Raw genomic sequence first — 25,289 nt, 5'->3', positions numbered from 1 at the left:
CTGTGGCATTATTAAAGCCCTTTATTAGGCACTTTAGTAACACCTTCACCTTATCAACAGCATCTCACAGTGGCTTCAGCCTCACGCATCCTCCAGCGAGCGGTTCAGAACAATGGCAGCGGCTGTTTCCGAGTCTCACCTGTCAGGCTGTCGTAGCATTCGATCTCGGTGCTCTCCACCGCTCTCCGCTGCTCTTCCGTCAGCTTGGCAGCGGCTTGATTCAGGAGGTTCACCTCGGATCCGGTGGTCCCGTCGACGACATGGACCCCTTTCAGCTGCAGCAGCGCCCTGTGATATTTCCCAATAGCTTCCCGGAATTTCTTCTCCTTGTAGCATCGGTGACCCTCCAGTTTGAAGTCGATCGCTTTCTGTATTTTCGCCTCCATCTCCATCTCCGCGCCGCCGACGCGATACCCTCCACCTCCGACGTCCCCACCCGCCGCCGCCGCCGCCAGACTCCGGCCCCCAGCCTCCGGATAGCTCTTCAGGCTCTTGATCGAGTGCTGCTTCGCTTCCATCTCGCTCAGGAAGCCATGCTGTTCCGACACGGATGCCTGTGTTCTCTTTAAGGGCTGGAGCAGCGTGCTGTGCATAAAGGATGCGAGCCAAACGAGAGTCGGAAAACACAGGCGCGACCGGATAGTATCTCCCCGGGAGGAGGTAGATACAACACTGAAGATTCCCGGCTATAAAAACGCGTTAGAAGAGACAAAGAGCACAAACAAATCGCGGTCGTCTCTGGTGGAGCAGCGCGTGGAGATGATGCTGGAGCAGGAGGACTCTTTGCCGCCGGCGAGAGCAGCTTCAGCACCACAGACAGCGCCAACGAGCACTATCGCGAGACATTATGGGAAGGAATTAATCGTGAGATGATGCTGTTACTGGTGGATCACGATTACATTAAAGAGGAGCGGTAAATCTCCAAACGTCTTAAAGCCAAATATGAATTAAAAATGCAAAGGCTGCCCATCTTTACGTCATGAAGGGGCGATGCAATTACCGCCTCACTGTGTGGAATCCCCGTAGTGAAATCCAGCTTATCTGGTGACTGTGTTTTGGGATATAGTTGCTGGTTGATCAGCTAACACGTTCAAAACCATCTTAAGATGGTACACACTAAAAAATGCTGGGTTATAAATAACCCAAGTTGGGTTGAAAATGGACAAACACAGCAATTGGCTTAAATGTTTGTTCAACCTACTGGGCAGTTTTATTTAACTCAAGCAATACAGTAATTTTTAAACAATAGTTGTTTAAAATGAACCCAAAATATGTTGAAAATTAACATTTATTAATAAGTTTAATGAATAATAATTAAACAATAAACATTTATTAAATTGCTTATTAATAAATGTTGACCTTTTGATTATTATTGTTGCCTCTAGTAATTTTGCGTCCTATTTTTAATTTCCAACCTATTTTGGGTTCATTTTAAGCCTTTCATATAGTCATTTTTAAACAATAGTTGGGTTAAATAAAACTACCCAGCATGTTGGGCAAATATTTAAAGGATTAGTTCACTTTCAAATTAAAATTTCCTGAATTTACTCACCCCCATGTCATCCAAGATGTTTATGTCTTTCTTTCTTCAGTTGAAAAGAAATTAAGGTTTTTGAGGAAAACATTCCAGGATTTTTCTCCATATAGTGGACTTCAATGGACCCCAAACGGTTGAAGATCAAAATTACAGTTTCAGTGCAGCTTCAAAGCGTTCTACATGATCCCAGACGAGGAATAAGGGTCTTATCTAGAGAAACCATCGCTCATTTTCTAAAAAAAAAAAAAAAAAAAAAAAAAAAAAAAAAGTAAAATTATATACGTTTTAACAATAAATGAATAATTAATTTTCAAAACACCCAAATCTACATCTAAACGCTGACCAGGCAGGTTTGTTATTTAGATAAAGGCAGTGCTGGATAGATTGTAGTCAGTTACTGATTCCAAATTACATGACACAAATTGTAGTTAGATTACCACTCTAAGTAATGTATTCTGACTACTTTGATTACTTTTTTTTTTTTTTTTTTTTGATTACTTTTGGCCTAACTCGTTTATTACACTGATTTGAATAGGATAATCTTGATATAAAAATACAAAGAGAGAAGAAAATATATTCTGTTCTTTGTGATTAACAACATGAAGTGCGTTATATATTACATTATGTCAGGATTTCTTAGACTGGGGTTTATGAGTTCAATGAAATCATAATAAAAAAAAATTAAAATACAAACAAAATAAAATATTTACTAAAAAAGATGGGGTTGTTTGAGCTACATGTCTTTTGACTATTAACTGACATCAAAGAACTGTGAACTTATTATTATTGACAATTTTATTATTGACCAAACTTACTAACTTAAAATCTAAGGGCTTACTTCAAGTAAATATATTAGGACAAAGAGTTTCAGCTGCCAAAAAAGTTGGGGAATCCCTGCATTGAATGTAAATATGAAATGACATGAAATTGTACATTTTAATGTGTTTGAAAGACAAAATCCTTCCAGAGACAGTAGCCTAATAAGGTTCGATGACTCACTCCCCATTTCACAGACAAGTTAGTCAAGTTTTGTCCTGGACTGAAATGCATGTTTGAGCGGTCTTCACTGAAAGCAACTTGCACTGACATACCTTAAAATATGTCAGTGCCATTGTTTTGTGTCCAGATGCACACCAGTAATTTTTTTTTTTCCTAGGGTACATTTATAAAAGCTACTTAAATACCCTAAATGAACCCTAAGGCCTAATCTTGGCTTAGTCTAAGCCCTGTCTGTGAAACCGGGCCACTGTGTTAATTCAAATAATAATTAATATGTTCGTCAGGAGCTGATTGTTGAGAAATCACTTCTTAAAAGTGAAATGATTTCAGTAAATCCAGTGATCAAATGCTGTTTTGGTCTCAGTTTTCAATGATAGTCACATAACTAGTGGCTGGTAGTGGCAATTCCACAAACCTGGAAGAACTTCTGAATATATACAAGAGGTAGACTTTTCTAAAAAAGGAAAATTTAAAATATAACAAAAATAAAATAAATTAACTATGAATAATTTAGTCAGTCAGCCCGCAGACAATTGTAGGAGTAACGTGTAATCGTAATCAATAGAAAAGTAACTGTAGTCTGATTACGAGTACTTCACTTTTGGAATTTGAGTATGTAATCCAGATTACATGTAAGCAGTTACTACCCAGCTACCCAGAAGCATTAAAAAGATACTATTACTTTGTTTTCATCTATTAAAAACAACATAAATATACAAGTAAATCTTTTGTGTAGTTACATTATAATTAATAACAGCCTAATTGAAAACAGGAAGTCAGCATTAAGAGACAAATGTTGAACTGCTGAAGTCCTTTTACAACACTAGAGACACAAGAGCTTGTGCGGTCCTCACCATCTGTGTCATTTACTAGTGCATGCATTAAAGGCAGTTCAGCGCAATGTTTTGTTGCAAGCTCATCAGTTTCAACTCATCTATCATTTAGGAGAAACTAGGACTAATACAAATAATTGTCATTATCTCTGTAAAGTGACCTTCTTTATCAAACTAATTATGCTGTAAAAGTCTTAAATGTAAAGCTGCAGGATATTGATGCTGGTTCACAGAAGATAAAATTATACTATTGCAGACCTTCATTCATCAACTTGCATGTGTTCTGCTACACAACCACAAAAATGGAAATAAATCTCTTTCATCTTAACCGCTTTCAAACATATATTGTGCAGATCAGTTTCATCCATTTGTGAAATGCACTCAAATTCAGATAGGATTAAAATGACGGCCCTTCAAACCACCGAGACACAATAATAAACATGATAAATATAACTAGAATATGCTCTAAACCCAGTTCAAGTTAATCCACTTCATATAGCATTTGAAAAATAAAAAGCAATTCAAGGTTTTTCCGTTTCGTCTTTTTATATTCAATCCATTCCCAAGACAAATAATCTTCATCAATATTTCATAAACTTACCCAGTTAAAATGTTTTCTCAGTTATTATTCCTTAAACATAACCTAACTTAGAAATTCTGCATTTGAGATGCATCAAATTAAAACATTTATAAAAACAGAAGAAACAAGATGTAAAACACAGAAAGTGAAGGTGAATACCTATTACAACAGGATGATTAGTGGATACTGCAGTCAACAGTATAAAGGGGTGAAAACATACACAATACACAAGGGTCCACCTCCACGTGTGTTGCTTGGCAACAGCATGCTATTACCAATGTTATATTTGCTCTGCCTGTCTAAGTATGGCATTTCAAATGTGGAAATTTGATAGCAGACTCTTTTACACACTGATCATGATTGTGGGTCTTCAAGCAAAGTAACAGTTGTGGTCATAAGGGGGGTGGGGGTCACATGACACTTAATTTTAATTCTATTCATATGCATGCAAATGTTGGAGAAGTTTTGCATTCTGTGGCATTCAAATGCCCAATTTTGGTGAACTCTGATCTGCGAATTTGTATCGTGAAGACATGTTACCGATAGAAGAATGATATGTCACGGCATGACCTCTTAGCTGATTGCAATATATATATATATATATATATATATATATATATATATATATATATATTTTAACACTAATATATATTAATATATTAGTGTTGTCAAAAGATTAATTGCGATTAATCGCATCCATAAATCTGTATATTTATTATGTACATACAAAAATACACATGTATATATTTAAGAAATGTTTACATATGTAAATATTTTATAAATAAATATATTTTTTGTTTAATATATACATGCATATATGTGTATTTATACATACATAAATATACACAATACACACATTATGTAAACAAACTTTTATTTTGGGTGCGATTAATCGCGATTAATCGTTTTGGCAGCACTTATGTTTATATATATTACTTGTTAATTGTTGAATTTTATTCATTTTGTAAAGTCTACTGTGACCACAGGTTAAGGCGCATTAATGGCAATGCTCACGTGTGCAGTTTTAAGCCTTTAAAAAGGCTTTTCCGATCCTTTAAGTTAAAGGGAGAGGTCACCAAAAAAAAAGGATAATTGTGTTATTTACTCACCCACATGTATAAACCTATGACTTACTTTCTTCTGCAGAACACAAAAGAAAATATTTTGAGGAATGTTGGTAACCAAATCATTTTAATGTCCACTACTGGACATTTCTCAAAACATCGGTGTTCCACAGAAGAAAGCAAGTCACGACATGAGGGTGAGTAAATGATGACAATTATCATTTTTAGGTGAACTATCTCTCTAAAAACAGGAGGAGGTAAGAGGATGGTTGAATATGAGCTTACTTCACAGAGGAATCGGTAAGCTGAGGTGTTTGTGGTAAACAGCACATGCTTTCACTTACGTCTCTTGGCTACTGTAGTGGGAAAAATGGATATTTCGAGCATTTGATGCTGGGCGTCATGCATTATAAAATCTTCATTACAAACCCATTTAATGTGGAAAAATGTTTCACTCACAGGGGCGCAGGAGAGTAGCTATCAAAGTAGGAGAGCTGGATTCCTATAACCAAACGTAAGGACAACAGTATGTCCACACATGGACATTTAACAGATATTGCAGCCGTCCCTTTTTTGTCCCCTAATATCATAATCGTAACACTTCATGAGGTACAGCATATTGACTTCCCAACCCATCAAGGGTGGTCCTAGAGTTCCTCCACTCTCTCAAATAAAAATTCAGGTGGGTTTTAGGTTATAAAAGAGGCAAGCTGGATAAAAAGGGGTGCCCTTTTCAGTTTTCTGGGCATTAGGTTTTCCGGGTGCCCAGTCTCTTGAATACACTGACTGCCCCAGCGTCCATCTGAGCCCCGTGAGTGTCACCTGTGCTGCTACTGACCTTAGGGCTGGCCAGAGCGAAGCTGCCCTGGGCTTTGCTTCTGCTGCTCGTGACTCGACTGTCCTGAGTGTCTGGGGGCTGACTGACTAGAGGGGTAGAGGAGGTAGGTTTGACTGAGGGGGCCTTTCCCAGTCTCTGCAGGACACCCAGTTTGGGTGTCCCCTCCTGGCTGGAGGAGGAGGTAGAGGAGATGGGTGGTGGGCCTTCAGATGGGGGGAGTTTGTACTTGGCGCCAAGTCGACGCAGAGTAAAGGGCTTAGATTTGGTGGTTACAGTCTCTTTTTTAGAAAAAGGTGGTGGTCGCTTGAGGACGCCGGCATACTGCAGCACTGAGCCTTCATCGTCGCTGTCATTGTCCTCCAAGGAGTCAGTGACATCATTGGTCTTCCCTCCAGCCTCTTCTTCCTCCTCTGCTTCACCCAGTCGGCTAAACACACCTGTTGGCTGCTGCACGACAAAAAAAGACAGGAAGACAACGATAAAGAAGAGTTATTATTTGCCACACTTTATAATTAGTTCACATCAGTTAATGCATTAGGAAACACAAACAACACTTTTCTGAATAACTTGTTCGGAAAGGCACGTATAATGGCTTCACAAATTCTACTGAAAATATTCGGCAGACACAGTCATTCCTTGTGTTTGCTGGATAGCAGGTGAGCCAGGGGATAGCATGACATTATACATAAACCTCTAAAATCACTACGCTATAATAACGAGTGTGTGAAGTGTAAACTACATAAATGAAACGAGTGCAAAGATATAGTTGTATTGCCTTCTCTGTGAGTCTCTCGGAAATCAGACCTTTGTCAAAGAGTAATATCAGATTAGATACCGGTGGCCGTTAAGTGACCTGCAGCCACAACCTTACTGCTCGTGCACACGTAACATACAAATGACAATATACTCACAGTTCTTTCGTTCTTTCTTTAGAGGTAAAAAGAAGTTGGAAACACCTTTGCAGCAATATAGTTAAACATCCTGATGCCATCCACGCTGCTGAGAGCGACGTTTAGATGAATATGTACAGTAGGTGCTGCGTGCTTTCTTTTAAAATTTCAACGTTATGATAGTTTGATTATAAAGTATATTTGAGACCATAAACTATAGATCAGGCTATGTGAGACTATAGTTTGAATGAATCCTTTTTCTTTGCATGACACATGGACATCACAGTACAGAATGGCTCTTTCAGCATAATCCTGAACACTGTATAGACATTCATTTCATGTGTCATTGAACGGAAGAGAGTAACTGTCATATAAAAATCAGTCTACAGGCTTTCATAGACAACATAAGATGTCGGGGAAGGTCTTTTTTTAAAGTTTTGTTACAAGCTGTTCATACATTGGCAATAAAACAGTGATTAATAAATGAAAATTCTTACATATAGCTCCTTTAACATTTAGCAATGATATAAAAACAAATTGGTTTGTGATGCCTAAAAAAACAAAATCAACTAACGTTAACTAAGTTAACATTACACAGAGTTATGGAGTCATTAAACAACAATGTGTGTAATAAAAAGAAAACAATTCTCAGTGTATGGGTTTTTGCTGTCTTGTTTATCTGATGGGCATAAACAATACAATTTCTCACCTTATTGGCTGAGATGGTGTCAGTCTTGGACTCTGCCCCAAGTCTGTCAAACACTGAAGTACGTTTTAAAACCTTGGCTGTGGCAATGAAAGGAGAGATGACAAGATTTAATCAATCTCATCTTTATCAACTGCAAATTTTCTGTTAGGCATGTCTATTCTCAATACTTCAAATTACAGCAATATCATGCAAGCTTGAAGCCTCAACAAATACACTATGTCAGAGCACCTTTCTTGGCCTGCTGTGCCAGGATGCGTCGAGTGCGATCTGTAGTGCCTTTTGGCATGTTTATGATATATTTTCCCTCCATTTCTCTAGTGACTCGCCGGCGCTTCACTTGCAACCCATTTTCTTCTGCTGGCTTGCTGGGAACTAAAACTGGGAAAGTTTTAAATCATCCCATTTCATTTAAAGAGATAGTTCAAACTCATGTACTCTACTGTTCAAAGGCTTGGGGTCAGTACATTTTGAAAGAAAGAAAGAAAGAAAGAAAGAAAGAAAGAAAGAAAGAAAGAAAGAAAGAAAGAAAAAGATAGATGCAGGATGCATTCATTTCTCCAAAGTGACAGTAAATCTTTTACATTACAAAATGTTTCTATTTCAAGTTTTCAAATAAATGCTGTTTCAACTTTCATTTTCAGGATTCATCAACAAAAAAAACAGCAATTTATAACAATAATACTAATTAGAAATGTTTCAAATCAGTATATTAGAATAATTTCTGAAGGATCATGTGACACTGAAGACTGGGGTAATGATGCTGAAAATTCAGCTTTAGGAATAAATCACAGGAATAAATTACATTTTACAATATTAAAATGGAAAACAGTTATTTTAAATTATACTAGTATTTCCACAGTATTACTGTTTTTACTGTATTTTGATCAAATAAATGCATCTTCGGTTAAAAAAATTCTTACCAACCCCAATTTTTTGAACAATAGTGTATACAATAAATATATAAATAATATATACTATTTCTGTGTCCTGTAATAATCTGAGCAGTTAAAGACTAGCAGTGTGTATTCACTGACATCTCTACTCATCTACCATAAAGTTCAATCACAGGCACCTGTTTTGGCACTGGCGTTGGAGACCGTCACTGATATTCGGTTGTCAGGGCGCCGAGCAGGAGTGCTTGGTGGGGAGTCCCGACTCAGAGCATTGGCGATCATGCGTGTGGCAGCTGTCAGAGCAACATGAACATTACCAGAGCTACAGCTTCAGCCCACTCAGACATAGATAAATCACTCCCTGTATGAGCAACCAGTAAAGAACTGCAGGGAAACTGTAAATTAAGGACATGAGGAACAAGTGTATGAAAACAGCTTGATACTTTAAATACTTACGAGTGTTAGCAGTACGTCTCAGTTCAGCCTGTACACTAGTTTGTCCAGACGAAATGGCCTCAGTTGTCATTTTACACATATCCTGTATTAAGAGGAAGGAAGAGTAGTTCACATTTTAGAATAATGAAGCATGCCAACAAATATTGATACCAATCTCTAGAGACAAGGGTTGCTGATATCATTTTACTTTATTTTATTCATAATTTTTTAAAATTCACATTTAATTAAAAAAAAATGTCAATTTATAAATATTCCTCTATATTATAGGAACACTTAAGTTAACCTGCCAAGTAATCAATGTCAATAATAAAATTGGCAAAATACTGGCAAATTAAGTAGGGTTTCACTAATAGACATTTCACTTTTTGAAACCTTTAGATCCAAATACTTAAAAATCCAACATTTTCACCCACCTGTCTATACACATGCTTTGCATGTTTGAGAATAGCTATGATGTCCCCAATGACTGTGATTCCCAAGTCCATCATTATTTCTTTACTGAGGTCCATGAGCATGTTTTTCTGAATCCTGGACAGAAAAAAAGCAGTTGAAGTTAATTTTTCGAGACATTCACAGCATCCAGTTGTGCTACCTGTTGTTCAGAATGCTGTTTGTTCACATTTCAGAGCAAATCCTGACAGCTCAAAATCGTGAAAAACATCCAGAAAACAAAGCATACACAAGCAGGCTGAGATCGATCTTTTGCTGAATATTCTCTTAATAACAGGCAGTTTGGGGGTAATGCACGTTACGTAATCAGATTACTTTTTTCAAGTAACTAATAAAGTAACACATTACTTTTAAATTTTACTTTTAAACTTAAGTTTAAGTAATGCAAGTTACTTTGTTTTCCCATTTATTGACCGACAGCTCTCCTGTCCTCATGTTGAGAGAAATCAGGAGTTACTGCAGAGGCATTGTGTGCGAACATTATGGTTACTGTAGATCTAGACTAAATGTGAGCATGCTTTTACTCTTCTCATCGCACAAAAACAGATTCAGTATTCCTCAATATGAATAAAAAAAATGAAATGCAAACTCAGAATATTATGCAAAACGGCAATAACTAAATATGGTAATGTTCAACGATCCAATTCAACCATACTGAAAAATGACTAATTAAACATGTTTGCATTACAATTTTTGTTTTTATTGCTCAAGTAATGCTGGGTAATCTGGCTGATTTTGGGCCAATTTTTTCCTTTTCTGACAATCCTAGGTAATGTCCCGATTGTCTTGATGGTTCAACAGATTATCTTATCAGATTTTACTGTGGTGTGAGGTGTTTTAAGAGTGACAATCTGCTTGGGAGAAAAAGCAGAGGCACACCACATCCACACCACACACTATTGGAGCAAAATGGTTAAATCTTGGATTTTTTGTCCTCATGTTTGTGGTCTCTCACATTTTGAACATCTTTTAGTGTGTACCCTGCATAAGAGTGTTAAACTTTCTTCTCCTGCAATCCAGAATGGCAGCGCAGCTGAAAGGTTTGTTTGAGCTGCGCCCTCTACTGTACAGGCGTGAATTTGCATTTCCTTCTGCCTGAGGATTATTAATTTCACTTTTGGTGTGAAAAGGCCTGTACATTTGCCAAAAATACAACTTTTCTGTTGTTGTTATAAAAACAACAACAACAACAACAACAACAACAACAACAAGCAAACCCAGCACAGAAGATAAAGTAATGCAAACATAATGTAATGCATTACTTTCCATAAAAAGTAACTAAGTAACAGTTACTTTTTAGGGAGGGGTAACACAATATTGTAACATTACTTTCCCCAACAGGAACAGTACAGATGAACAGTTCATGTTTATTTGCATACGATCACTACATTAAAAGGCAATCATCTGTTTTTACCTGTTATCAACAAATGACACAGCATAGTTGACAGCCAGTCCAGGAGGGATCCCAGCATCTTTGAAGAACTGGATCCATTCTGAGGTGGCTAAAGTACCAAAGAAAACAGTTAACATATGCATTATGAAGAATACCTAACATTTTGAATTTAAAAGTTGTCTCAAATGATGCACTATGCACTTCACTGTGTAGTGAAAGAATTTTATAAGGTTATTTTATCATTCAAAATATGAGTCCGATATAGCACCTCCCCCTCAACTACATAAGGAAAACTGCAACAGTTAAAGGTGCAGTGTGCAAATTTTAGGGGCATCTAGCAGTGAGGCTGCAAATTGCAATATAGAGGGGGCCAACACAGGACAAAGATGTCGTTGTCTGAGACAGCAGAGAGTAGCCAATCAAGCAATTGCGCTCTGTAAAGCGGTTTGTCCGTTTAGGGCTACTGTAGAAACATGCCGGCACAAAACGTGTATGTAGATAGAAATGGCTCATTCTAAGATAATGAAAACATAACAGTTCATTACGCAAGGTCTTTATACACCACTGAAAACATATTATATGAAAACGTATATTATAATGCAGTTCTGTCAATAGATCCTCCTAAAATTTACACATTGCACCTTTAAGTGCATGAAACGTCCAACACTTGGTTTTTAGTTTAAGTGCACTTTCTTTTTTTTTCAAATTTTCAGTGTGAACACACTACTCGCACTATTTATACTACAAAACGGCATAGAATCGTGCATAAGTATGTAAACTGCGATGCATCTAATGAGAAATGTGTGCATTCTTTTTATGTTACAAATGACTATAAATTTAAATTAAAGCAATCAGCAATGTTAAATTATCTTATTTGTTTAGCATGGATTAGCCTCTGTTAGCTTTTAGATATGGCCGCTGTCAGATTAATGTCTCAAAGGAAAGTCTTGTTGAATGTATAGATAAAATTAAGTGCTTTTTTATAAATAAATAAAAAAGCAATTTTGATATTCAGTTTTTTTTTCCAGCAACATTAATAACTATAATTCCATAGATTAAGAATACATTTTAAAATGCGTATTTGGAATTAATTGGATGACACTATTTTCATATGGTTTTCATATGGGTACCCTCATTCATAAAGGTATAAAATAGGCCTAGAAAATCAATTCTATGAGGCAAACAGAAAATTAGTGCAGACCACACTCAACATGGAGAAGAGGTCAGCAGCATATGGGCCATGCATGACAAAGACAGAACACATGGTCAGCCAGAGCAGCTGCATGGGTGTTATTTTTAAAGTTGTGAGACTTGTGTCAGTAACTGATTCTCCTGCTTAAGGCCGTCACAAGTTTAAAGGCACAGTTCACCCAAAAATGAAAATTGTCATCATTTACTCACCCTCAAGTTATTCCAAACCTGTATGAATTTCGTTCTTCTGCCAAACACAAAAGATAATATTTTGAAGAATGTTGGTAACTAGACAATTGACCCTTCGCCGGGAGTTTGACTGACAAGCGATCTAACCAATCATAACGCTGAATCCGCCATTTTGTCCAACAAAGCAGTCAGGAGTTAGATTAACCTCGGCGGACTTAAACTTGAAAAATGGTGTGTACTGACATCTTTCCGCATTTGAAACAACATTCCATCTCATGTTCATTCATGTTTATTTGATGCTATAAATTAACTAGAAGGAAAAGATGATCGGTTCACGAGCCGCTTGAGCTGAGGCGCTACAGCAATCTGTCACGACACATTAAAGAGCCACAAAACTTACTGTTTGGCTGTTACCTTGGCCAGGTCTCTCTTGTAAAAGATTTTAAATCTCAATGAGACTTCCTGGTTAAATAAAGGTAAAATAAAATAAATAAACAGCTTTTATTGTTTGAATTTCTTAAAGAAACACTCCACTTTTTTTTAAAAATAGGCTCATTTTCCAATTCCCCTAGAGTTAAACAGTGCGATTTTCTAGGCCGATATGGCTAGGAACTATACTCTCATTCTGGCGTAATAATCAAGGAACTTTGCTGCCGTACCATGGGTGCAGCAGGCGCAAAGATATTACGCAGCGGCTGTGACCCCCTGCTTGCACAGGGAGCGTGCCTTGCAACCATGGAGACATTTGTGAGAGAAGCTGCGTAATATCCTTGCGCCAGAATGAGAATATAGTTCCTAGCCATATCGGCCTAGAAAATCGCAACTTTTCATTTTCCATCAGTCTAAGTACACGATGTAACTACAGTCAATTTTTAAACAGGAAAACTACTGAAACTCTTTGGTCATTTTAGAGCGCGATGCTAACGGTCTAATCAGATTCAATGAACTATGCTAAGCTATGCTAAAAGTGGTACCGCCAGACCCGGAGATCGGCTGAATGGATTCGAAAACAGTAAAACTCAACTGTTTAACTCTAGGGGAGTTGGAAAATGAGCCTATTTTCAAAAAAAGTGGAGTGTTCCTTTAAAAAAAATTACACAACTTGAAAGCTGGGACTTTGTTTAATATCATAAGTAACCGGCTCTGTCTTGTCAGTGTCCTCTTTACTTTGCAATGTATTTTTCACTGCGTGTGGCACAGCACCATGGCTTGTTGGACAAAAGTAACTAAGGGGGGCGGGTCTTTGCGAAGGGTCAATTGATTGGACCCCATTGACTTCCATAGTATTTTTTTTCCATATTATGGAAGTCAATGGGGTCCATCAACTGTTTGGTTTACCATATTCTTCAAAATATATTCATATATGCATATAAATTCTTATTTTGTTTTCAGCAAAATAAAGAAATTCATACAGGTTTTGAACAACTTGAGGGTGAGCAAATAATGACAATTTTTATTTTTGGGTGAACTATCCCTTTAACAAAACTAGCTGCATTGATATAGTCAAATTAATTTATATAATTATAAGAAGTGAAAAGTTTTCAGTGTTCAGTATGTCAGTCGTATTACTGGTCCACACTAAAATATATTCTAATAAGTCTAAACCCAGCTGAAAAACTGCTTTAAAATGCCTAAAATGGTCCTATCTTAGTTGATCTCAAAGACTGGCTGGTCAGCAAACTGGTCTCACAACTGAAAAGGTGCCAAAATCCTTCATAAATCAGGCCAACCTCACTAGGCAGGGAGACCAGATAAGCACAACAAACCAGTTTATTATTTTTTAGCGGAGGATCAAAACAATTCTTACTTACACATACAAAAAAACAATTATTTTAAGGGGATTGCTCTATAAACACGTTCACATACAGTAATACCACTCAAAATGACTTTAGAATAATACAACACAAACATATTTCACTCTATTCTCTAATATGACATATTGAAGCAAGTGTGTCAGATAAAAACAGTATATTAATAACAATGTTGTCGTGTAAAAACGAGACAATAGTATTGCAACGCGGGGCCTGATTCATTGAACCCAGCCGCTGTTTGGCGCTTTAGCCCTTCGTGAAGACCAAACGCAAATATTCTCCTATGAAAGTCTCACCACAGAAAGCTAAATATTGATTTAAGCCGCTTTATGGACCTGTACAGTGACCAAATTCCAGATATAAGGGTCATTTCTTTCTCTTACCTGTTGTGACGGTCGCCATCTTCCCAGGGAAAAACCGACGCGTTGCGGAAATCTTGTGACGTAATATCCTCTCCGTCTTCGGAACAAATCGTCTGACCCGAATGTTCCGAATGAACTGAGCAATCACTGGCTCCAAAACATGTTTTATTTAACATTTTGTTGCTCCAGTGGGTCAATTTGTGTGTAATTACTGTTACAACTGGAAGGCTGTTATTAAACGGAATTTTCCATGACAACCTTAATCGCCATTCATTATATGGAAAAGAGATGCAATGCAAATGTTAATGGTGTCATTCTGTCTTACTCATCTATTTTTAATTTTCACCTATGAAAGAAAGTCTTACGGGTTTATAAGCAACATAGGGGTTAATAAATGATGATAATACTGTAATTTTTGGGAGTACTATTCCTCTGATTTTATACCTCAATGTGCTGTTTCTATTATATCCAGTAGAGGGCGTTAAAAGCTCATTAAAGGGTTAGTTCACCCAAAAATAAAATTTCTGTCATATGTACTCACCCTCATGTCGTCCCAAACCCTTAAAGGATTAGTTCACTTTCAAATTAAAATTTCCTTATAATTTACTCACCCCCATGTCATTGAAGATGTTCATGTCTTTCTTTCTTCAAGTCGAAAAGAAATTAAGGTTTTTGATGAAAACATTCCAGGATTTTTCTCCATATAGTGGACTTCAATGGAGTGACTTGGCAGTGTCTACACTGCCGGAATTCAAATAGAGAAGAAGAAGAAGAGCGCTAGTTCAAGACAAGCGTCTATGGTTAAAACATATATAATTTTAATTTTTTTTTAGAAAATGAGCGATGGTTTCTCTAGATAAGACTCTTATTCCTCGTCTGGGATCGTTTAAAGCCCTTTGAAGCTGCACTGAAACTGTGATTTTGACCTTCAACTGTTTGGGCTCCATTAAAGTCCACTATATGGAGAAAAATCCTGGAATGTTTTCATCAAAAACCTTAATTTCTTTTCGACTGAAGAAAGAAGGACATGGACATCTTCGATGACATGGGGGTGAGTAAATTATAAGGAAATTTTCATTTGAAAGTGAACTAATCCTTTAAGACCATCGTTCATCTTCGAAACACAGATATTTTTGATCAAATTCGAACCACACATAGGCAGCAACATCATTTCACCTTTTAAGGTCCAGAAATTTATTAAAGACATCGTTAAAATAGTCAACGTGACTACAGTGGTTCAGCCTTAATGTTATGAAGCAATGAGAATACTTTTAGTGTGCAAAAACAAAACAAAAATAATGATTTTATTTAACAATTTGAACTGTTGTCATACACAGTTGACTTTTGGACGGCTCCTGCATCAGCATCACACGCATGCGTCGTGCTGCTCACGTGAACGTGTCGGTTATGCATAGACGTCACTTTCCCGCCTGAACGCGTTCTGCAGCTGGACTAAGTGGCAAAAGAACTGCTCCATGACTGGATTTAATAGGGGAAACTGCGAAAACGCGAGTAAAATAAACGATTACACTAAAGGTTGGGCTCGAAAGTGTTCCTTATGACATGTCAAAGAAACCTAATCCATGGATATTGGCATGCAGCCAGGAGTCGTGTTTCCTGACATTTATATGTGCTTGATTTCGACGCCGGGGAAATACATAAAGCATGTCGGCCTGTGAATGCTTTATATAACTACAATATAGGTAGGTCTAAATCGCTATCAATCTTATATATATATATATATATATATATATATATATATATATATATATATATATATATATATCATCATATCGTCCAGCCCTAAAAATTGTCAGTGTTTATTTAAAAGCACCCATTTATTAGATGGTAAATATTTAATTGATGAGTTGTTAACACAATATATAACAATACAATATATAGGGTATGATTTTACTATTTTGTCACAAAATGATAACTGCAAAACATGTTTCTCTACCTGGAGTCCAGTTGTTTCTGTGAATTGCAGTGACCTACTTGCTTCTTTTTTCTGTAGCTTTCAGCAGACTGGAAAAATATACCTCAGATTTTGTGTCAAAGCTATTTGTACAATCAGTCGCAAAGCTTTTTCCCGTTTTGGATGTGTTTTGTGTGTTTTTCGCGGCATTCACGCTGAAAACTAATGCTGCCACTCAGTCTTTTGCCTCTCAGTGGGCGTAACCGCAGTCATAACGGCCGACGGTGACGTCACGTGCATACGTAAACATGGAAGCCTGCACTGTGTTCACTACGTCAACTGCGTATGACCAAATTGTTAAATAAAGTCTTTATTTTTGTTTTGTTTTGTTTTATCTTAACAATTTGTGTTCTGACGAATGTCTTACAGGTTTGGGATGACATGAGGGTGGGTAATTAATGACAGAAATTACATTTTTGGGTGAATTAACCCTTTAATATCATATATCCTTGTTTGAGAGTATGAGCTATAGGGTTTTCAGATGTCACAGACCCCAAAATATAAACATCCCCGTGCAAGTGACCCCATCCAAAAATGGGCATCCAAAGGCAGCTATATATAGCCTAATGATTCAATTTATACTGTGAGAAATTAATATTATAATATGTTTTAAAAAAGTACAGATAGAAAGTCTTTGTGAATATGTTTATTTTGTAGACATTTCCTTTACAGGAAAAATTGGACGTCATACAAAGATATTAAGATAGGACAGTACACCAAGATTTCACAGTCTAACAATATGAAATGTCCTTCTCCATTCATTAAAGGGCTAGAAATATAGCATAACGGAGAAAGGGTGAAAAGAGAAAGAACGGCGGATTATATAATTCACAAGGGTTGTTCAGTATGTATTAAATATGCTGTTCAATATGAGAACTCTGAAAACACTCCATAAAGCACTCGAGTGTCCTAAACTCACAACCTTAAATCTCCAACAACACTTTTTCTTGGTCAAGAATATACAAAGACAAACAGTATTGAAAAAGCACCATATTATCTTCAGTTTGAAATGTTTTGTGATGATTCTTATTACATCTAACTTTCATTTCCCTTCAAAAAGATGATATATGAGAAATAGGTCAGCCCTCTTTCTTTTAAATTGTGTAACATTAGACTATGATCTCTTAGATTTCACTCTTTTCATACTGAAGGCAATCTTAAAATGTGCATTAGAAAGTGAAACAGTTCACCAGTCAATCAATGCCCACTAAGCGCAAAATGGCACTGACGTTTTACATCCTTATAATGCCTAACCCTCCCATCACTGAGGTCTCAGCAGAGTAAATGATACACAAGGTAAACTGGAAAGACAAAACCAATTGTCTCAAATCTTCACTGTGACACTGTAGCATCAGAAATGACTTTTATCATACAGTTCAGTTGATTTGCTACATGGTTTTCCTAGTATCTGAAATATTGCATTGCACCAAAGCACTGTGAATTTGAAAATACCTAGGATGATCTAAAACACGACTGTGCAGCTGAATCTAAACAAGGAGTTTCTGCAAAGTGGAAGACCACAGAGTCACTGATACTGTATCATTTAACCAACATCTCCTTCTGCTATAATATCAGAGTCAGATCATATTTGTAAAGATACAGTAACAATATGTTTTGGTGTAGGAGTGACAAAAGCACCAACAGCTGAAAGATCCAAACAACATAAAACTGTTGTGACACACAATAAAGTCTTTTGAAGAAAAGTTAAACATGGAGCTGTTTGACAATGTGCTTTCTGATATCATATCATGTCCCACTTTGTGAAATCAAAGCTCTGCCTTCATTACGTCACTCTTTAAGATGCCATAATTCAACGTAATTTCATCAAATGGCTCTGCTGGAAAGAGCTCTCTCTGCTTATATTTGAAACTCTGGGTCTAAATTCGACCAACAAGACAATGGTGCACTTGTGTGTATAAATGTTGCACGAAAAGGCATTTCGATTTAAACAACTGTACAAATATACTTGTTTCCACCCCATAAAATACTCCAGATAAAGAAGCCAAAGTCAAAATGAACAATGGACCTCGACTGTTTTTAAAAAATACTTCCAATCTGTGTTCCGATTTTGATACCAAGTCGGTACTGACATGTTAAAAATGTGACGCTTTGAGCGGAATCGTAAACACCTCTGATAGGCCATTGTGTTCACATGCTCAACATATATGTCTGTGATTGGCTACAATGATCAACGCACGGGAGCATTTGAATTTGAAAGCGGGAGCTGTCCCCTGATAGATGCCTGTGTGTATCTGTGTAAGCGCATCTTTGATGTCTATTTCAAAGTTTTTGAAGCGTTGATCCCAATCACAGACATATCTGATGAGTGTGTGAACACAATGGCCAATCAGAGGTGTTTACGAATCTGCTCAACAGCGCTTTTGACACACACACATACACACACACACACGGTCAAAGGGCAGACAGCACACACTGGACAACACAGCTGAATATCATATGCCCATCTAGAATACATTGAGACACTCAATTCATTTCTTCTTTTTTCTTTAGCATATTTATTGATTTGTTTACGCATTTATAGATATTTTGGCGTCCAGTGTGTTTTGTCCACAGGGGTTGATGAACAAGGGCTGTGGGACCAACCTCATTGACAAATCAAGCACAGCACAAACCTGTGATACGTATATGTGCACCACAGTTTCAATACAGTCATCTTACATATTACACGTTTCCAATGAAAGGCAGTGACAATGCTTCTCATATCATAAGGGAAAGCGGGGCTATTATTGTTTATTATAATATATTTTTTGTTCTTTTAGAAAAATATCTATGTTTAAATCAAAACCAAGTGCATCAAGCTCTCCCTATCTGTCTTCATTGACAAAAATAACATTTTCTGAACATTCATATATTACATTACAATCATTGTATATATATATACACTGAATATGTATATATATGCATACATAATATATATATTTATATATATATATATATATATATAGTTTTAGACATAAAAAGGTTCATAGTGCACAACATGCCTTTTTAGTTGCCAACATGAGATAACTGAAATAATAATAATAACCATAATAACAATATTCGTGATAACTGCAGTAAGACAACAGTAACAGATAGAAGGAGCAGCTAAAAGCCCCACAAAATTCTTCCATTTGGCAGCAACGGCACAATCAAGAGCAAAAAAGCATAATGAAAAATCAGTAACTCAAAACATCAAAAAACATTCACAGGAAAGTAAACGGTTCAAATTCGAAAGCACATCCCGTCCTTTAGGTAGGCCACCGTTACGTGTTCCTTCCATCTGCAGCCGCCATTTGTGCTTTTTCCATTTTAAAACCAACATCAACAACCCCCTTAAAGAAAGAAATCAACTGGACATGTAGTCCTCTGTGGCTTCCATTCACAATCAAAGCCTAGAGGTCTCAACTCAAGGACTATGTCAAGAAGCACAGAGGCCACTCATCCAAAACCAAGAGGTTGTCCTTTTTTTTCCTTTTTTTAATTTTTTTTTTTTTTGGTCACTCATTATAATGCTCTTCAAACCACTCTCACATGGGAGTAGATCCACTCTCATATGAGATAAGCCACTTTTGAGTTAATACTATCTTTGAAACACAGAATGAAACAAGCAAACATACCCCTCAAGAGAGGGGAAAGGGCGTAACAGGGTGTGAAAGCTCTCAGAAGACCAGCGGGAGATGCGAATACTCTCATCATCTCATACCTCCAGATTCCAAAAGCTTGCCAAAGCTCCTCCGCTGGCCTTGCCAAAGTCTAGCGATGTATTTTCTCCGCTCATCCAAAATCAAATCCTCAGTGCTGAGGAGGAATAAAGAGTCCCGTTCCTTTAGCCTGTGCTGAGATGGCGTTTGATCTGCGCGCTGTGGCTGGTTCGTTTAGATGTCTGCTCACTGTGGCCCGGTCCGTGCGAGGGGATTTGAGGTGTTGGGGTGTGGGCTGGCACTCAGTCAAGGTTCCATGGGCTTTCAGGGTCCAACGGACTCTCAGGGGCCGAAGGCTTCAGAGAGAACCCGAGGTACATAAAGACAGGAGAGAGGAGAAACAGATGTGGAGATGGACAACGGAGGGAGAAACAAAGAAAGATAGATAGGTAGAGAGTGTGTGTTCATGTCCTTTTGTCATAGGAAGACGTCAGAAGAGGTGTGGATGAACTGGATGGAGAGAGAAAGGGTTGCAAGGTAGGCCAAAACAATGGAAAAACTAAACAAAACCCACAAAGCAGTTCCGTGCCCCCTTTTTTTGCTTAGACAAATACACAGCAGGCACCTGGCGTGGATAGAGAGAGAAGGAGGGAGATGGTACACCAATGTAAGCTGGAGCGAGAAAAGATAAAAGGGGGAGTGTGCTGATGTGCTTGCATTGTTATGTGTCAAACGGATTTAAATGTCTATGACAATTTAAGTGTGTGTGTGTGTGTGTGGGCTACTGACTCATCTTGATATTAAGCCTGAATTCATTGTGAATTAATATACACTTACATCATCTGATGAAGTCACTCAGACACTAACGCATCTGGGCCTTAAATCGCAGGGCTTAAATGTAAACGATCGATACAATGTCTGAGAGGCGTAACTGAATTTGTATGTACGTATGTGGTGCTGTCGATAGGCAAGCAGAGGCAGAGAGATGCAGAGCTCTCAAAGTGCAAGAAGCGAGGGTGAGTTCAGGGAATCAGAGGACTGATCGCTGCTGCTGGTTCGCTGGTTAGCGCTGGCCCCGCAGGCTCCCTCTGGGTAGGTGAACACAAATGAAGATGTGTATGAGGGGATGTAGCTGCCGGCGTCAGGGTTACCGCCACCGTCGGCAACAAGGCACGGGCCGTCCGGCGCCGGCTGGCCCTGCCCATAGAAAGAACTAGAAAAGGCTACCTCCTGCATCATCCCTTGCTGCTGCTGCTGCTGTTGTGCTGGGGCCGGCTGTGTCTGCGTGGGCTGTGAAACCGGGACGTGGTGGTGGTGGTGGTGGTGGTGGGACGAGTAGGCGGGCGGCAGGTAGAAAGTGTCCTCCTTCACAGTCAAACCCACCACGGAGACGGAAGGCGCCTGCGGGGACGTCTGCGGCAGCGGCAGTGGCAGCGGCGCGGGAGGCTGGTCCTGGTAGGGAATTTTGCAGCCGGGTTGGTGGGCGACCAGGACAAACTCAAGACGCTCCTTCTCCTTTTGCAGCTCGGATATTTCGGCCTCTAGCTCGGCCTTCTCCTCCTCCAATATGTCTGTCTCCTTATGTTGGAGAGACAAGAGGAGGACACAAGGGGACAGAGATTATATGATCGCATGAAATGAGGACAAAAACAAAGGTTTCTCTTTAGCATTCAGAACTACTTCAGAAATACATGTTGCTATAGTTTTAGAGAGCAACAACCAAATAAACGTCATTTTCTTAATTGCGAAATTGCTAAACTTTGTTCACACATTATAATTACGGTGGGTTTATCTTTGCTAAATTAGCCATTTCTAATTACAATGCAGATGTGCATTGGTACATTCTAAAAAATGCTGGGTTAAAAACAACCCAAGTTGGGTTGAAACTGTACAAATTCAGCGAATGAGTTTTGTTTAACCCAACTATTGTTTAAACATTACTATATGAGTGGCTTAAAATGACCCCAAAATAGGTTGGAAATTAAAAATCAGATACATAATTACTAGAGGCAACAATAATAATAATCAAAAGGTGAACCTTTTATTAATAACAAACACTTTTTATATAGAAAGACGGTGCACTCGTATTATTATGAATGGGAGAAAGTGCAACGCACAATATGGCGGAATAAGACCCTCCTTCTAAATAAGAGCCAATCGCTGATTGGTAAAGTCATTGCGTCACCGCAGCGGCCGTTAGAAACTGAAACGCGCACTTAGGACTGTGCATGCGCATTAACTTGATCCAGCCTGAAAAATGCTGTTTTTTTGTCATGATTCGAGCGTTTAGAAACATAATTTATGAGACAGTTGTTGTCAGATTTCATTGGTGATTTAAAATATGAAATTTAATCGAAAGCTTGGTGAACAGCTTTGGAGAATTTGATGTTACCTCATTCAAAGAGATAGGAGCTGCACTTGCATGCCTGAGAGGTGTTTCAACGATGGCCGCTGAGTTAAATGACTTGTCTTAAAGGGCTTTTGTTAATTAGCAATTTAATAAATGTTTATTGTTTCATTATTATTAATTAAACTTATTAATAAATGTTTATTTATTAAACATTAATAAATGTTAATTTCCAACATACTTTGGGTTCATTTTAAGTAACTTTTAAACAATAGTTAAACATTTAACCCAACCGCTGGGTTAAAACAACCCAAATGCTGGGTTTGTCCATTTTCAACCCAACTTGGGTTGTTTTTAACCCAGCATTTTTTAGTGTATCATTTACAAACTATCATTGTAAAAAGCAGGTTGGCATGTAATGAATCCAGTAATTATGAAGCCTTTGCATTCATCTGTTATCATGAATAAAATATTGTGGATGTGTAATTATATGCGAGTACAGCATCGCTCACCGACTGTAACCTGTCTGTGAGCTCACGCCGTCGGTTCCTACACTTAGCGGCGGCCAGTTTATTTCTCTCTCGTCTCACACGTCTCTTCTCCTCCTCCTCAGGGGTCAGCTGGGAACAGAACACATTTAGTATCTTATTAGTGTGCTGAAGATTGTTTTAGACTTTTCGAATCAAATGACTAACCATGCCGTCATGGTTCCCCACTCACCGATTCATCCCGTGCTCGACGGCGGCTCCGAGACTGTCGCACTGGGCCAGGAGTATCAGAGCTTGGTGGGGTGAAGCTTCCAGGGGATGAAAAGCTCGGGCCTGGCAAGTCATAAGGATCCAGGGCAACAGGCTGCGTCATGGTGCTGGAGCCCGAGGCGCTTTGCCCTGGTGCCACGGAGGAGATGAGAGTGGGCTGCACCATCCACTGCAGATCCTGGCTGGTGGTGATGGCCGTCACTGTGGGTACAAATGAGCTGGGCATGTCCACCCCTGCCCCGGTGCCGGTTGACCCTCCACCCACCCCTACCCCGCCAGTGGCAGATACACACTCCTGGAATCCGAAAAACATAAGCAGTATAAAACTATGGGCCTCACCAACTTGCTTTCAACAGGATTATCATTAACTGTAAAACATTTTCAGCTGGTTAAACTTAGAAATGAAAGTTCACCTGCTGCCTTAAATATGTGAGTTAACTCAACTTGAAGATAATCTTTGTTTCAACTCACAAATAGTCAAGACAATGTATTACTTTAAGTTTAATTTTTAACTTAAAATATTGCATTGTCTTGACTATTCGTGAGTTGAAACAAAGGTTATTTTTAAGTTGAATTAACTCACATTTTTAAGGCAACAGGTGAACTTTCATTTCTAAGTTTAACCAGCTGAAAATGTTTTAAATTGAAACAAATTAAATGTTAACTGAAATAAAATAACATAAAAAACGTAAATCTTATTTTATTTCAGCTAAGGTAACACTTTCTCATTTTGGTTTAGTTTAGCTTGAAATGCTAATAAATAAAATGAAATAAATTAAGCTACAACTAATAAAATTAATAAAAAACTAGACATATTTGTGACATATTTCATATATATATATATATATATATATATATATATATATATGAAAAATCTGCAAAATTACTAAAACTTTAAAATTAAAGTGGAAACTATACAAATGTAAAAATTAAGTTTAATTCAAAATATTAATTATATGAAAATAACATTGGCTGTAAAGCTAAATTTCCACTGCCTTCGTGTAAAGATAGACTAAACATTATGAAAATAGAAACAAACATGAAAATCTGAGCTTTATCATAGCATTCTGTTTCATTAAAATAAATAATTTTCACTGAAATGACAAAGAGGTGTTTAAATACAACTAGGCACAGACTTTGCGAATATTTTCTCATTTAATAAAATGATCTTATGCACAACTATTAAAACATATTTAGGAGACAAAGCTATATTAGTACGGTTTCTTTCTTTCTCTCTCTTTTTTTTTTTAGAAAAACAAGTCCACTGATGCCAGTGCGAGTCCATGTTTCATTAATATTCATATGAAAGCGTGTTACCCAAAGCGTACGCAGAATGCCGCAGCCAATCATGGACCTAGAGTCGCCCCTCCCGTCCCTGTTCCTCCGCCCCCGTCACACCCCCGGTGTTCCCCTTAGCAACACAACGTAACACTCCAAAATAGAACGCATTGACGTCACGTCGAAGTCTGAGAAGCGAGAGCTGTAGAACTGAGCGCGAGGCGGAGCTTCGTGTGCGAGCGTCGGAGAGTTCCACAGCTCTGTCATCTGTTTCGCGGCGTGCTGTAAACCTACCACGTTGCTACCGGCCTGAGTCCGCGCGCATGCTGACTTGTCAGTATTCTATTGAATTCTATTCAGACTTTATAACACATTTAAAAACACTCGAAATAATGCAAATGCACACCCTTAGCAGCGTCGCTCAGAAACGAGCAAATCTCGCAGCTACCGTGATGTTTACCAAAACAATTATTTGAAGCGATGCTTAAATGTGTTTAAATGCACTTACTTGCGGTGCGCTGGTGGTGGGCGGACTCCCGAAGGATTCCACGGACGACAAGTACTGAGATTCAAGAGAAGGGGATGAGCTTCCACGGGAGCCGGTGTCGGGGTCTCCGGGGAACCCCTGATACATCTCCCCGGTGGAGCCGAGAGAAGCCGAAACACCTACTGTGCCCGGCGAGAACGGGATGTCACCTGTCACCCAACACAAGTCACACTGAAGCGTATTGTCAGGGCATCAACTATTCGCTTTTGTAAACCATAATGCATTATGAAAGAGAAACGCGTGTGCATTATATTTAAATATGTGTTTATATTAAAGTCACCTACCGTAACAAGTTTTACTTGGATTCTTCGTCAAGATGCCCTTAGTCTCTTTCCAAAATAGTTGCATTAAGACATCAATCCAGTTCCCTGCTGGAGGAAACTTCTAAATTCCAATCTCTCCTTGAATAACACTTCCCAGGCCGTGGTACAATCCGTGAAATGCGTGAAATGTGCATTTATAAATCCATAAAAAAATAATCCGGAATGTGTTTATTACAAACGGGAGTAGAAAGTGGACGGTGTTTCGGCAGCAGCGCTTCTTCTTGT

At 38.1% G+C, this 25,289-nt stretch overlaps 3 protein-coding genes across 9 annotated transcripts in view; all 3 read right to left on the bottom strand.

Moving 5' to 3' along the window:
• ttc9b (tetratricopeptide repeat domain 9B) overlaps positions 1 to 1,273 on the bottom strand; it is a 37,928-nt gene extending 36,655 nt beyond the window's left edge. The window contains exon 1 of the mRNA XM_048169156.1: positions 140 to 1,273. Within this exon, the coding sequence (XP_048025113.1) occupies positions 140 to 593 (454 nt within the window). The 5' untranslated portion in view covers positions 594 to 1,273. The remainder of the gene's footprint in view (positions 1 to 139) is intronic.
• A 4,362-nt stretch (positions 1,274 to 5,635) lies between these two features.
• On the bottom strand, positions 5,636 to 14,321 carry lg19h19orf47 (linkage group 19 C19orf47 homolog). Of its 5 annotated transcripts, none has more exons than XM_048169003.1 (8): positions 14,217 to 14,321; positions 10,664 to 10,751; positions 9,213 to 9,327; positions 8,800 to 8,881; positions 8,523 to 8,636; positions 7,679 to 7,828; positions 7,451 to 7,527; positions 5,636 to 6,298 (listed from the first exon to the last, which is right to left on the bottom strand). In XM_048169003.1, exons 1-8 carry the CDS (start codon positions 14,233 to 14,235, stop codon positions 5,762 to 5,764), a joined length of 1,182 nt encoding a protein of 393 aa, XP_048024960.1. In that variant the 5' UTR covers positions 14,236 to 14,321; the 3' UTR covers positions 5,636 to 5,761. The 5 variants fall into 5 exon arrangements, with proteins under 5 accessions (XP_048024960.1, XP_048024961.1, XP_048024957.1 ...); XM_048169004.1 differs by having other exon boundaries at positions 7,679 to 7,822; XM_048169000.1 differs by lacking the exon at positions 14,217 to 14,321 and having other exon boundaries at positions 10,664 to 10,794.
• A 2,480-nt stretch (positions 14,322 to 16,801) lies between these two features.
• Positions 16,802 to 25,277, bottom strand: fosb (FBJ murine osteosarcoma viral oncogene homolog B). 3 transcript variants are annotated; one of them, XM_048167757.1, is made up of 6 exons: positions 25,026 to 25,277; positions 24,703 to 24,890; positions 22,879 to 23,211; positions 22,671 to 22,778; positions 21,039 to 21,389; positions 16,802 to 20,167 (listed from the first exon to the last, which is right to left on the bottom strand). In XM_048167757.1, exons 1-6 carry the CDS (start codon positions 25,087 to 25,089, stop codon positions 20,114 to 20,116), a joined length of 1,098 nt encoding a protein of 365 aa, XP_048023714.1. In that variant the 5' UTR covers positions 25,090 to 25,277; the 3' UTR covers positions 16,802 to 20,113. The 3 variants fall into 3 exon arrangements, with proteins under 3 accessions (XP_048023714.1, XP_048023713.1, XP_048023712.1); XM_048167756.1 differs by having other exon boundaries at positions 19,939 to 20,899; XM_048167755.1 differs by having other exon boundaries at positions 19,939 to 21,389.
• Between the last annotated feature and the right edge of the window lie 12 nt (positions 25,278 to 25,289).

Source organism: Megalobrama amblycephala, linkage group LG19, assembly GCF_018812025.1.
Source record: "Megalobrama amblycephala isolate DHTTF-2021 linkage group LG19, ASM1881202v1, whole genome shotgun sequence".
Taxonomy (NCBI): Eukaryota; Metazoa; Chordata; class Actinopteri; order Cypriniformes; family Xenocyprididae; genus Megalobrama; species Megalobrama amblycephala.
The sequence above is the reverse complement of the archived record's forward strand: the minus strand, read 5'-3'. Positions and strand labels throughout refer to the sequence as shown.